The 12,057-nt window shown below is 46.7% G+C and overlaps 1 protein-coding gene across 1 annotated transcript; it reads left to right on the plus strand.

The window, feature by feature from the left end:
• The first annotated feature begins 6,481 nt into the window (after nucleotides 1–6,481).
• On the plus strand, nucleotides 6,482–8,514 carry LOC141191484 (gastrula zinc finger protein XlCGF66.1-like). The gene is made up of 6 exons (XM_073661383.1): nucleotides 6,482–6,546; nucleotides 6,670–6,806; nucleotides 7,703–7,852; nucleotides 7,982–8,158; nucleotides 8,240–8,360; nucleotides 8,444–8,514. Exons 3-6 carry the CDS (start codon nucleotides 7,775–7,777, stop codon nucleotides 8,482–8,484), a joined length of 417 nt encoding a protein of 138 aa, XP_073517484.1. The 5' UTR covers nucleotides 6,482–6,546; nucleotides 6,670–6,806; nucleotides 7,703–7,774; the 3' UTR covers nucleotides 8,485–8,514.
• Nucleotides 8,515–12,057: the final 3,543 nt, after the last annotated feature.

Raw genomic sequence — 12,057 nt, forward strand, 5'->3', positions numbered from 1 at the left:
CTGTTTATAACGCGAACCATATGTGACCCGCTTATCTTGTAGGTTGTCAGGAAGTTTTTGAACAATCGGATTGACACCCCTGGCGGTGTCCAGGAATGCCAATCCAGGTAAATCTCCTTCCGCCTGAGCCACCTCTAGTTCCGCTAACAAATCGCTTAGTTCCCTGAGCTTTTGGTAACCCTTAGACAATATTTTGGGAAAATCATCAATTCTCTTATATAAAGCATTTTCTATTGCTTCTATTGACCCATAACACTCATCAAGTCTTTCCCACACCTTGCGTAGACCTGTGTGTGGATGCTTTATATTAATGTCTCTGATTCTTTTGGCGTGTTCAGCGGACTCGCTTCCATGCCACTTTACTAGTAGGTCTTACTCCTCGCTGCAAGAAAGTTCCAAACCTCTGATGGCATTCTGGAATGAGGCTCGCCATGACCTATAGTTCTCAGCTCGATCGGTGAACTTTACAAGTCCCTGTTTAATCAGCTCCCAGCGAGCAAGGAGTTTTACAAAGTCCATGGTGGCTTGGTTATCGCTGATACGAGCTGGTGTGTTACAGTCACGTCTAGAGTGTGGTGTATTACCCTACCTGTCGGACGTTTCTGGCTTCGGATAGTCTGTCTGATACCTCTCTGGAGAGGAAGGTGTCTCTTTGAGGCGGGACGGGGACTGTACCTTCTGCTCGGCGGAACTGTGGCTGTGGCTGACATCGCCGTGCTGGACGTCTTCTCGTTTGTAGTAGCGAAGTTCGGGGTTGGATCGTTGGTAATCGGCGTAGGCTGGTCGATGTAATGCGTGAGGGCTGTCATCTCTTCCATGATGTCGGTTGACGTACTCTGAGACGCGCTGTACTAGATCCTGCTGATCTAGATCTGGTCCCAGAACATTGCTGTGTTTATCATAATCAGGATACTCCACTGCACCCAAGTACTCTGCCTTGGCTATTGCGGCCGCTGCCTCTCTGTCGGTGGCAAGTCTTTCCAGAGACACTTGCAGACGCGCACTCTCTGCTTGTAGAAGAGCTGTTTTTGATTCTTGATCTACTTGTCTCAACTATAATTGCATCTCTTGCGCGGTGAAGGATGATCTCGCTTTGGCCGCCTCGGCTTCGGCGCGAGCGACTGCAGCAAGCTCTGCTATTGATGACTTGCTAGAGCCTGCTCGTGACCTCGTTTTGAGTGAGGTCTTCGAGACATTAGTGCTTCCAGACATTGTGCGCTTAGCTGTAGACTGCTGAATACTTTGGCGGGAAACTGAGTCTATATGCGGATGGGCTTCCGCATGGTGGGAATGGCATCTTGCTTGCTGGGGGGGGGGGGGTGGGCTGGGCTCTTGTTCTCTGTGGCTGTATGACGGCTGCTGTAATGCCCGTATGCGGTGCAGCGTGGACGTTAGCGGTCCCGTACAGTCTGTTCAACCACCGCCTGCGGCCAGGGTCCGTTTTTACTGTTCTGCCTTCCTCCACATATGATGCTGTGGGGGATTTAGCATACAGCTTAACCCTCATTCATTCTCAATTAAATAGACTGTAGCGTTCAGTAATCTTGATTTAATGGTGATGGTATGAACTTGATAGTGTGGTAAAAACTATAACACAATACAAAATGATGACAGTCAGTACTGGGTACATTAAAGAAACTAGCACTAACATAGTAATAATACAGGTTACAGTAAACAGGAATAAATGAGGTAAAGATCACAGCCACAGGCTCTATTCTATACAGAATGCATCAACCTGAGTACAGTGCAAGAGGCATTAACTAAATGGTGTATCTCAGAGCACAATACACTTCACTTTACAGTATTTCACACAAAACATTAAACTGTATTTGCTCTTACCGGAATCATCTGACAAGGGAAAAGTTGTAGAGAGTGTAGAGCCAGTCACACGTCTTATCTGCTTCCCTGAAAGCCTGGGAAAACTGATTACAGGAACTCTTTCTCCCTGAGGAAGGAGGGGGTCGGTCCATCAGCACACATTATTCTTAAAGGGGACATACTCTTGTGACTATAGGGCTATGTGCCCAGATGCGTTTTTGGTGCGGATTTGCAGCGCAGAAACGCTCCAGAAACGCATTGCATACCTTATCCCATGACTTCCTATGACATTCTGCAAGTTCTGTGCACATGGTCAGGATTTTTTCTGCGCGGATTTTACTCGCAGAAAAAATCCTGACATGATCAATTCTTGTGCATTTCTGCATGCAGATTTGCCTATACAATGCATTGGAAAAAAAAAAAAAACGTGTCAAAAACGCATTTGAAAACTGCATGCATTTTTCTGCCAAGGAGATGCAGAAATGCTCAGGAAAATTTCTGCTTCATTTCTGCATCGTGGGCGCTAAGCCTAAGGCTGCGTGCCCACTATGCATTTTTCAAGCGTTTCTGCGGCGGAATTTCCGCAGCAAAAACACTTAAAAAACGCTAGATAATCCGTCCCCCATGACAAGCCGCAATGTCAATGCCCATGCTGCGGATTTTCCGCAGTGTTTGTGCTGCGCTCAAAAATCCGCAGCATGTCCATTAATCCGCCATTGACTTGCATTGGACCGCGTGACATCCGCATCACTGCATTTCCAGATGCGGATATCACATGGTTCAATGTGCGGATGGTACCCAGGTCTGGAGAAGAGGAGACTCTCCTCCAGACCCGGGTACCATAGAACCTGTAAAAAAAAGAGTTTAAAATAAAAAATAAAGATTATACTTACCTTCTGATGTCCTCCCGGTGTTTTCTCCCCTCCGTCTGGTCTGCTGTATGGGTTGCGGTGTTGTGAAGGACCTGCCATGACGTCATTGAGTCATGTGACCCGTCACATGACTCAATGACGTCATTGCAGGTCCTTCACAACACCGCGAACCGCCCAAGACACCGGAGGGAGCAGCGAAAACACCGGGAGGACATCAGAAGGTAAGTATAATCTTTTTTTTTTATTTTTTACCATTCTTATTCTTTTTTTTTTTTTAACTAACTTGGTCACACTATATAAATCCATGCCGGCTGCATGGATTTATATAGTGTGAACAAGTTGTCAAGCACTTTTCCAAGTGATGCTAAAATCGCTTGGAAAAGAGCTTGATAACCCGCATGCAAAAACGCTTGACAAATGCTTCTACCTGGCGGGAAAAATACATGTAAAAACCGCAAGGGAGAAGGGAGAAGCAGAAAAAATATGCAGCATTTCTGCATCGTGGGCACATAGCCTTAGAGTATTACTAAATGATGTGCAGCTTCTAAACAACATAAACAGACAACTGGTGACCTCGACAGGTCGCAACTAGAATAACTCTATGAACATTCCCTTAGCTGCTCATGAGTAGACAGAACAGATAGGACTTTACGGATCTCAGCTTCAACCTCCAAGGATATCACAGAAACCACAATGCCCTCAGGGAGAATGGAGGTTTTGGAGGAGAAACAGAACTAAAACTGCTTGGATCCTAGCCTGAAAGTGATAGAGAAATTGAATCTAGAGAAAAATAGGGACCCTCTGGCCTGTCTAGGAGTTAGCCATTCAGCTGATTCAATATACGCTAAATTCTGCTGGTCAGTGACCACAGTGATTTGATGAACTTCTCCCTCCAGAAAATTTCTTCAAACTTTAAAGGCTAATTTAACAGTGAGTAACTCACAATTCCCAACCACAAAATTTATTTCAGCAGATGAAAATTTTCTTGATAAAAAAGCACATGGCCGCAAATTGGTCAGAGTCTTGGAACATTGACATAAAACGGCCCCAACCCCGATCTCCGAAACATCCGCCTCCACAATGAATGAAACATCCACCTCCACAATGAATGGTTCTTGGGGATCGGGTTGGATTAGAACAGGAGCAGACATAAAACACTCCTTCAATTTTTCAAAAGCCCCAATAGCATCTGGTGACCAAACCTTGAGATCTGCCCCCTTATATGTGAGGTCAGTAATCTGAGAAAAAAAACCTAAATAATTTCCTATAACAGTTGGTGAATCCTACAAAATGTTGCAACACTTTCAGGTCACTAGGTTGGACCCAATCTATTATGGCTTTCACCTTCCCAGGATCCATCGTAAACCCATCAGCTGATAAAATTACCCCCAGGAATGAAACTTCCTGAACAGAAAAAAAAACATTTCTCAATTGTAACAAAGAAAGAATTCTCCCTCAACCTTTCTAATAGAAGACGGACATGTTCCTGGTGAGAATCCAAATCAGGAGAGAAAATTCTATCATCAAGATAAATCACAAGAAATCTCCCGATGTAATCAGAGAAATATCATTCAGAAAGTCGTGAAATCCTGTTGGTGCATTGGAGAATCCAAAGGGCAGGAGAAGATTATCGAATAAAACCTCAGCACCGTACACCTCGTACACACGCGGCTCTGCACACCTTATACACACACGGCTCCACTTCGTACACCTCGTACACACGCGGTTCCGCTCCGTACACCACGTACACACAGGGCTCCACTCAGTACACACGGCTCCGCTCCATACACCTCGTACACGCGCAACTCCGCTCCGTAAACCTCGTACATGTGCGGCTCTGCTCCGTACACCTCGTACATGCGTGGCTCCGCTCCGTACACCTCGTACACACGCGGCCCCGCTCCGTACACCTCGTACACACGCGGCCCCACTCCGTACACCTCGTACACGCGCGGCTCTGCTCAGTACACCTCGTACACGCGCGGCTCTGCTCCGTACACCTCGTACACGGCTCTGCTCCGTACACCTCGTACAAGCGCGGCTCTGCTCCGTACACCTCGTACACGCGCGGCTCTGCTCCGTACACCTCGTACACACACGGCTCCGCTTCGTACACCTCGTACACACGCGGCTCTGCTCCGTACACCTCGTACACACACGGCTCCACTCCGTACACCTCGTACACACGCGGCTTCGCTCCGTACACCTCGTACACACGCGGCTCCGCTCTGTACACCTCGTACACACGGCTCTGCTCCGTACACCTCGTACACACGCGGCTCCGCTCCGTACGCCTCGTACACACGCGGCTCCGCTCCGTACGCCTCGTACACACGCGGCTTCGCTCCGTACGCCTCGTACACACGCGGCTTCGCTCCGTACGCCTCGTACACACGCGGCTTCGCTCCGTACGCCTCGTACACTCGCGGCTTCGCTCCGTACGCCTCGTACACTCGCGGCTTCGCTCCGTACGTCTCATACACTCGCGGCTCCGCTCCGTACGCCTCGTACACACGCGGCTCCGCTCCGTACGCCTCGTACACACGCCTCCGCTCCGTACGCCTCGTACACACGTGGCTCCGCTCCGTAGACCTCGTACACACGCGGCTTCGCTCCGTACACCTCGTACACGCGCGGCTTCGCTCCGTACACCTCGTACACGCGCGGCTCTGCTCCGTACACCTCGTACACACGCGGCTTCGCTCCGTACACCTCGTACACACGCGGCTCCGCTCTGTACACCTCGTACACACGGCTCTGCTCTGTACACCTCGTACACACGGCTCTGCTCCGTACGCCTCGTACACACGCGGCTTCGCTCCGTACGCCTCGTACACACGCGGCTCCGCTCCGTACGCCTCGTACACACGCGGCTTCGCTCCGTACGCCTCGTACACACGCGGCTTCGCTCCGTACGCCTCGTACACACGCGGCTTCGCTCCGTACGCCTCGTACACTCGCGGCTTCGCTCCGTACGCCTCGTACACTCGCGGCTTCGCTCCGTACGCCTCGTACACTCGCGGCTCCGCTCCGTACGCCTCGTACACACGCGGCTCCGCTCCGTACGCCTCGTACACACGGCTCCGCTCCGTACGCCTCGTACACACGTGGCTCCGCTCCGTAGACCTCGTACACACGCGGCTTCGCTCCGTACACCTCGTACACGCGCGGCTTCGCTCCGTACACCTCGTACACGCGCGGCTCCGCTCCGTACACCTCGTACACGCGCGGCTCCGCTCCGTACACCTCGTACACGCGCGGCTCCGCTCCGTACGCCTCGTACACGCGCGGCTCCGCTCCGTACGCCTCGTACACGCGCGGCTCCGCTCCGTACGCCTCGTACACGCGCGGCTCTGCTCCGTACGCCTCGTACACACGCGGCTTCGCTCCGTACGCCTCGTACACACGCGGCTTCGCTCCGTACGCCTCGTACACACGCGGCTTCGCTCCGTACGCCTCGTACACACGCGGCTTCGCTCCGTACGCCTCGTACACACGCGGCTTCGCTCCGTACGCCTCGTACACACGCGGCTTCGCTCCGTACACCTCGTACACGCGCGGCTCTGCTCCGTACACCTCGTACACGCGTGGCTCTGCTCCGTACACCTCGTACACACGCGGCTCTGCTCCGTACACCTTGTACACACACGGCTCTGCTACATCCACACTGTAAACCCCTCCTGACCCCACACATAACCTTCAGCTCATCCAGCACCATGACAACCAGCACAGCAGAGTCCTGCATCCACTGAGGCCCCTGATAATGTGACCCCTGACTCCTCCCCTCCTGTGACCTCATCACAGCTCCTGTGCGCACAGAGCAGACATATATGTGGTGGCGGCTCTGCAGGTGGAGGTATGTGGAGACCCCATTACTGGGCGCAGGGGGCATTAACCCCTTCAGCACTGAGGGTCTCTGAGGGTCTTGTGTTGCCCCTTTATAAGAATCATAAGGTTTCTGTTCTGTTTCCTGTAATAGATACATACGACCCAACTATGGAGACAAGAAGGGAGGAAACGTATTGTTCTCAGGGTACAGGACATACAGGCATAACTAGGGTATGATGGGACCCGTTGCGAGCTTTCGACCACCCCCCATCCTGATATATACAGTGGGTACGGAAAGTATTCAGACCACTTTACATTTTTCACTCTTTGTTTCATTGCAGCCATTTGGTAAATTCTAAAAAGTTCATTTTTTTTCTCATTAATGTACACTCTGCACCCCATCTTGACTGAAAAAAAACAAGAAATGTAGACATTTTTGCAAATTTATTAAAAAAGAAAAACTGGGTGTTTTTTTGGTGTTTTTCATGTAATATATGGAAGCCTACAGGAAAATGCTAAAAGAAACATAATATCCAGGAAAAAACCACTGTACATGGAGACATTAGCATCAAATAACTGTCTTGTTCTTACACACACGCTCTTATAAATGAGATCTAACGTGATAAAAGATTACAACCTGGGGAAGACGGGAAACATTCATACAGACGGTCGGTGATGATGGAGTCAGTGACGGACTCTGGCCATATCTGTTTCTAGAGCCGTATTAGAAGATGAAGATGTCGTCCTCATCATGAAGTTGTTATTTCTCATGTCACGTGTAATGTATATGACGAGAATTAGCGTTATGGAAGATGAGTCTATAAGAAACGTATTCAGCTGCCGACTCCGAGGAAGAAACTGCTTGTTGTCTGTGGCCTAAAATATATAGGTTTTATTAGTACGTCAGGGACAAAAGCAGAATGTTGTAAAATAATAAAAATACCATTGCTGCTTGGGTTTCTGGGTGATTCTTACTGAAGCAGTGGCCAACTTAGCCAGTGATTGGAAGTATGGAGGAGATGTCTAAGTCCGCAATTCAACTTATGTTCCAGTCCATAAAAAACTAGAGAACACAACATCTACACATTCTATCTCCTGATATATTTCCCTTATTATCTCCAGTAATTGTATTATTACACAGGATTCTTTATGATGTTACATCGCCTCATCTTCTTCTCATTCAGGTTTCTACAATATCAGATCCTCTCAGTGAAGATCTTCTATATTAAGAGAATTTGTTGAATCACCTATCAAGGATGGATATGGACAGAGACAAGATGGTGGAGAGGATATTACACCTCACCCTAGAGATCCTCTTCCGGCTTACTGGAGAGGTGAGAGATTCTGATGACGTCACATTACATCATTCTTATCTATGGGAATAACAGATGGACAGAACTGGAGAGGTGAGGACTCTGGAAATGTCTGTAGTGAGATTTATTAATGTGTCTCTCCATAACCAGGATTACACAGTAATAAAGAAGACTTCTAGTGAGCGCTGTCAGGACCCTGTGTCTGAGGGATGGGGAAGACCCCTGAGCCCAATCACAGGACCTCCACCTCACCCCCTGATACACGAGGACATCAATGACCAGATCCTAGAACTCACCTACAAGATGATTGAGCTGCTGACTGGAGAGGTGACACTGCTGGGAATGCTGGGACATTATACAGTAACGCTATGGAGGGATCGGGGGGTGACGGTATCATTGTTGTGTCAGGTTCCTATAAGGTGTCAGGATGTCGCTGTCTATTTCTCCATGGAGGAGTGGGAGTATTTAGAAGGTCACAAAGATCTGTTCAAGATAATGATGGAGGTTCCCCAGCCCCTCACATCACCAGGTAATAGACAGGACTAAATACACACGGCCTATAATTATCTGTATGTAAAGAATGAATTCAGCCCCTGTATGTGTTTCCTCCAGATCTATCCAGTAAGAGGGCAACACCAGAGACATGTCCCTGACCTCTTCTTCCACAGGACTGTAAACAAGAAGATCCCAATGTTCCTCAGGATCATCAGGTAGATGGAGAGAAGGTGTCATGAGATCTCCCCTATGATGTGTACAGTCATGGCCAAAAGTTTTGAGAATGACACCAAAATTATATTTTCACATGGACTGCTGGCCTCTGGTTTTTATTAGTGTTTGTATGATGTTTATATCACATACAGAAATATAATTGAAATCATATTATGAGTACCAATAGGTTATATTGACAGTTAGAATGAGTTAATGCAGCAAGTCAATATTTGCAGTGTTGCCCCTTCTTCTTCAAGACCTCTGTAATTCTCCCTGGCATGCTCTCAATCAACTTTTTGACCAAATCCTGACTGATAGCAGTCCATTCTTGCATAATCAATGCTTGCATTTTGCCAGAATTTGTTGGTTTTTGTTTGTCCACCCGTCTCTTGATGATTGACCACAAGTTCTCAATGGGATTAAGATCTGGGGAGTTTCCAGGCCATGGACCAAAAATCTCTATGTTTTGTTCCATGAGCCATTTAGTTATCACCTTTGCTTTATGGCAAGGTGCTCCATCATGCTGGAAAAGACATTGTTGGGCGCCAAACTGCTCTTGGACGGTTGGGAGAAGTTGCTCTTGGAGGACATTCTGGTACCATTCTTTATTCATGGCTGTGTTTTTAGGCAAGACTGTGAGTGAGCCGATTCCCTTGGCTGAGAAGCAACCCCACACATGAATGGTTTCAGGATGCTTTACAGTTGGCATGAGACAAGACTGGTGGTAGCGCTCACCTCTTCTTCTCCGAATAAGCTGTTTTCCAGATGTCCCAAACAATCGAAAAGGGGATTCATCAGAGAAAATGACTTTGCCCCAGTCCTCAGCAGTCCGCTCCCTGTACCTTTTGCAGAATATCAGTCGGTCCCTGATGTTTTTTCTGGAGAGAAGTGGCTTCTTTGCTGCCCTCCTTGAAACCAGCCCTTGCTCAAAGAGTCTCCGCCTCACAGTGCGTGCAGAAGCACTCACACCAGCCTGCTGCCATTCCTGAGCAAGCTCGGCACTGCTGGTAGTCCGATCCCGCAGCTGAAACAGTTTTAAGATACGGTCCTGGCGCTTGCTGGTCTTTCTTGGGTGCCCTGGAGCCTTTTTGACAACAATGGAAGCTCTCTCCTTGAAGTTCTTGATGATGCGATAGATTGTTATCTGAGGTGCAATCTTTGTAGCTGCGATACTCTTCCCTGTTAGGCCATTTTTGTGTAGTGCAATGATGGCTGCACGTGTTTCTTTAGAGATAACCATGGTTAACTGATGAGAAACAATGATACCAAGAACCAGCCTCCTTTTAAAGTGTCCAGTGATGTCATTCTTACTTAATCATGACTGATTGATCGCCAGCCCTGTCCTCATCAACACCCAAACCTGTGTTAATGGATCAATCACTAAAACGATGTTAGCTGCTCCTTTTAAGCCAGGACTGCAATGATGTTGAAATGTGTTTTGGGGGTTAAAGTTCATTTTCTGGGCAAATATTGACTTTGCAAGTACAGTAATTGCTGTTAAGCTGATCACTCTTTGACATTCAGGAGTATATGCAAATTGCCATTACAAAAAATGAAGCAGTAAACTTTGGAAAAATTACTATTTGTCTCATTCTCAATACTTTTGGCCATGACTGTAGATGGCTGTGAAGGTCTTGTGCTCAGTCTTGTTTTATCCACCAGTATTATATGTTTTATACTTGTGTAATGAGAACGGTGGAGATGACAGGATTAGAGCTGATCATAGATGTGACTTCTCCATCTGTCTGTGACTTTTGCAATATTTGTTTTCAGGGTGAAGATCTCACCCATACTAATACTACAGAGACATATGTGAGGGGTGATGAGTGGTGTAAAGAGGAGATTCCTACAATATGACTACCCAGGTGAGTAGTGACCACTAAATGCAGAGAAGTCACAGATTCTTCTCAGTCACCGGTTTAAGACCCCTCAGCTCTGCACTATTATAAAAAGTTCTACTTCAATATCTAATATTTCTTCTTGAATTTATCTGACATAAAATATTGTCCCTTACGATAGTTTAGATGATGAAGAGCCACCGAGCCCCAGACTCTAATTACCCCAGAGAGGTTTCTCCACTAGTTACTCACTATTTACTGAGAAGACTGTTCAGTTCGATCATTTCAGTAGATGTTATTGTCTATACTCACAGTTTTTGACTACAGCAGTTCGTTCCCAAAATCCTCTGATTTAACCCCTTCCTGCAGACAGTTTTTTGTTCCTAATCAGGTTCCATTTTTCAAATCTGACTTGTGTCACTTTATATGGTGATAACTTTGGAATTCTTCACAAAGGATAATAGGAAACAAATGGACCTTACAAATTATTTCCAACTACTCTTGAATGTGACAATCCCCTATATATGGTTGTACACTACTGTCTGGGCACATGGCAGGGTAAGAAGGGAAGGAGCGCCATTTAGCTATTTGAATGCAGATCTTGCAGATCCCAGAGGAGATGGGACACAACATTTGCAGAAACCTTAATATGACAAAATGGCAGAAAACCAGAGCAATAGAAATCCCCATAAAGTGACTTCATTTTGGAAATTATAACCCTCAGTGAATTAATCTATAGGAGTAGTGACTATTTTGACTCCACGGCCACTTTCTGGACATTAGCTTGCAGTCGATGTTGGAGAGTAAAAATTGCCCATTGGCCATTTTATTCCCCAACACATAGTGCCCAGATTGTGCTCCAGGAGACACACACTGTAAATGAAGAGGGTTCTTCTCATTATAGTAATGCCAAATACATGGATGATAAATGTGGTTTGGACGCACTGCAAGGCTCAGAAGAGAGGGGGAGATTTGACTTTGGGAGAGTGGATATTGCTGGATTGGTTTATGGATGAGTAGAAGTTTTTATTGGTATCATTTTCATCTACATAACATTGTTTGGTGGCTTCTTATTCCATATTTGGGAGGCAGAATGAACAGTTGAACACCACGATCCAATGGTTCATCCTATGAAGTTTTCTATTAGACTGTGAATTGTCATTCTGTCAATAAGTTGTCATTTCTACAGACATTTTAAGTAGAAATGTTCAAAAATATAAATTTCCAGGTTGTTTTATTCAAAATTAATAATTGTTTTTTTTTCTTGGCAGATGACTGTACCTGGAGATCAGAGGGACAGGAGATATTTATATCGGATGATCTTGAGACCCCACAGGATACAATTGAAGTGAATGCCATTTCTCCAGATTTACCATCATCCCTTCAAAGCAAAGATCTTTCATCTGATCCTATGAAACAGGTCCTGTCTTCTGATTCATTACTGACTACTAAGGAAAGTCAAAATAAAAACATAAGGATTGAAAAACGAACTGCTCCTAAAGCAAAGAAGTCATTTTCACTGCCAGAAAATGGAAATAGTTTTACCCTCGAAAAGTCTGTAAGTCAAAAAATACACACAGTGGACAATAGATTTTCTTGTTCCAAATGTGGGAGATGTTTTAACCGTAAATCAGTTTTGGTTATTCACCAGAGAACCCACACAGGGGAGAAGCCTTTTTC

Source organism: Phyllobates terribilis, unplaced genomic scaffold (assembly GCF_046119375.1).
Source record: "Phyllobates terribilis strain yellow unplaced genomic scaffold, ASM4611937v1 Scaffold_46__1_contigs__length_10046794, whole genome shotgun sequence".
NCBI lineage: Eukaryota > Metazoa > Chordata > Amphibia > Anura > Dendrobatidae > Phyllobates > Phyllobates terribilis.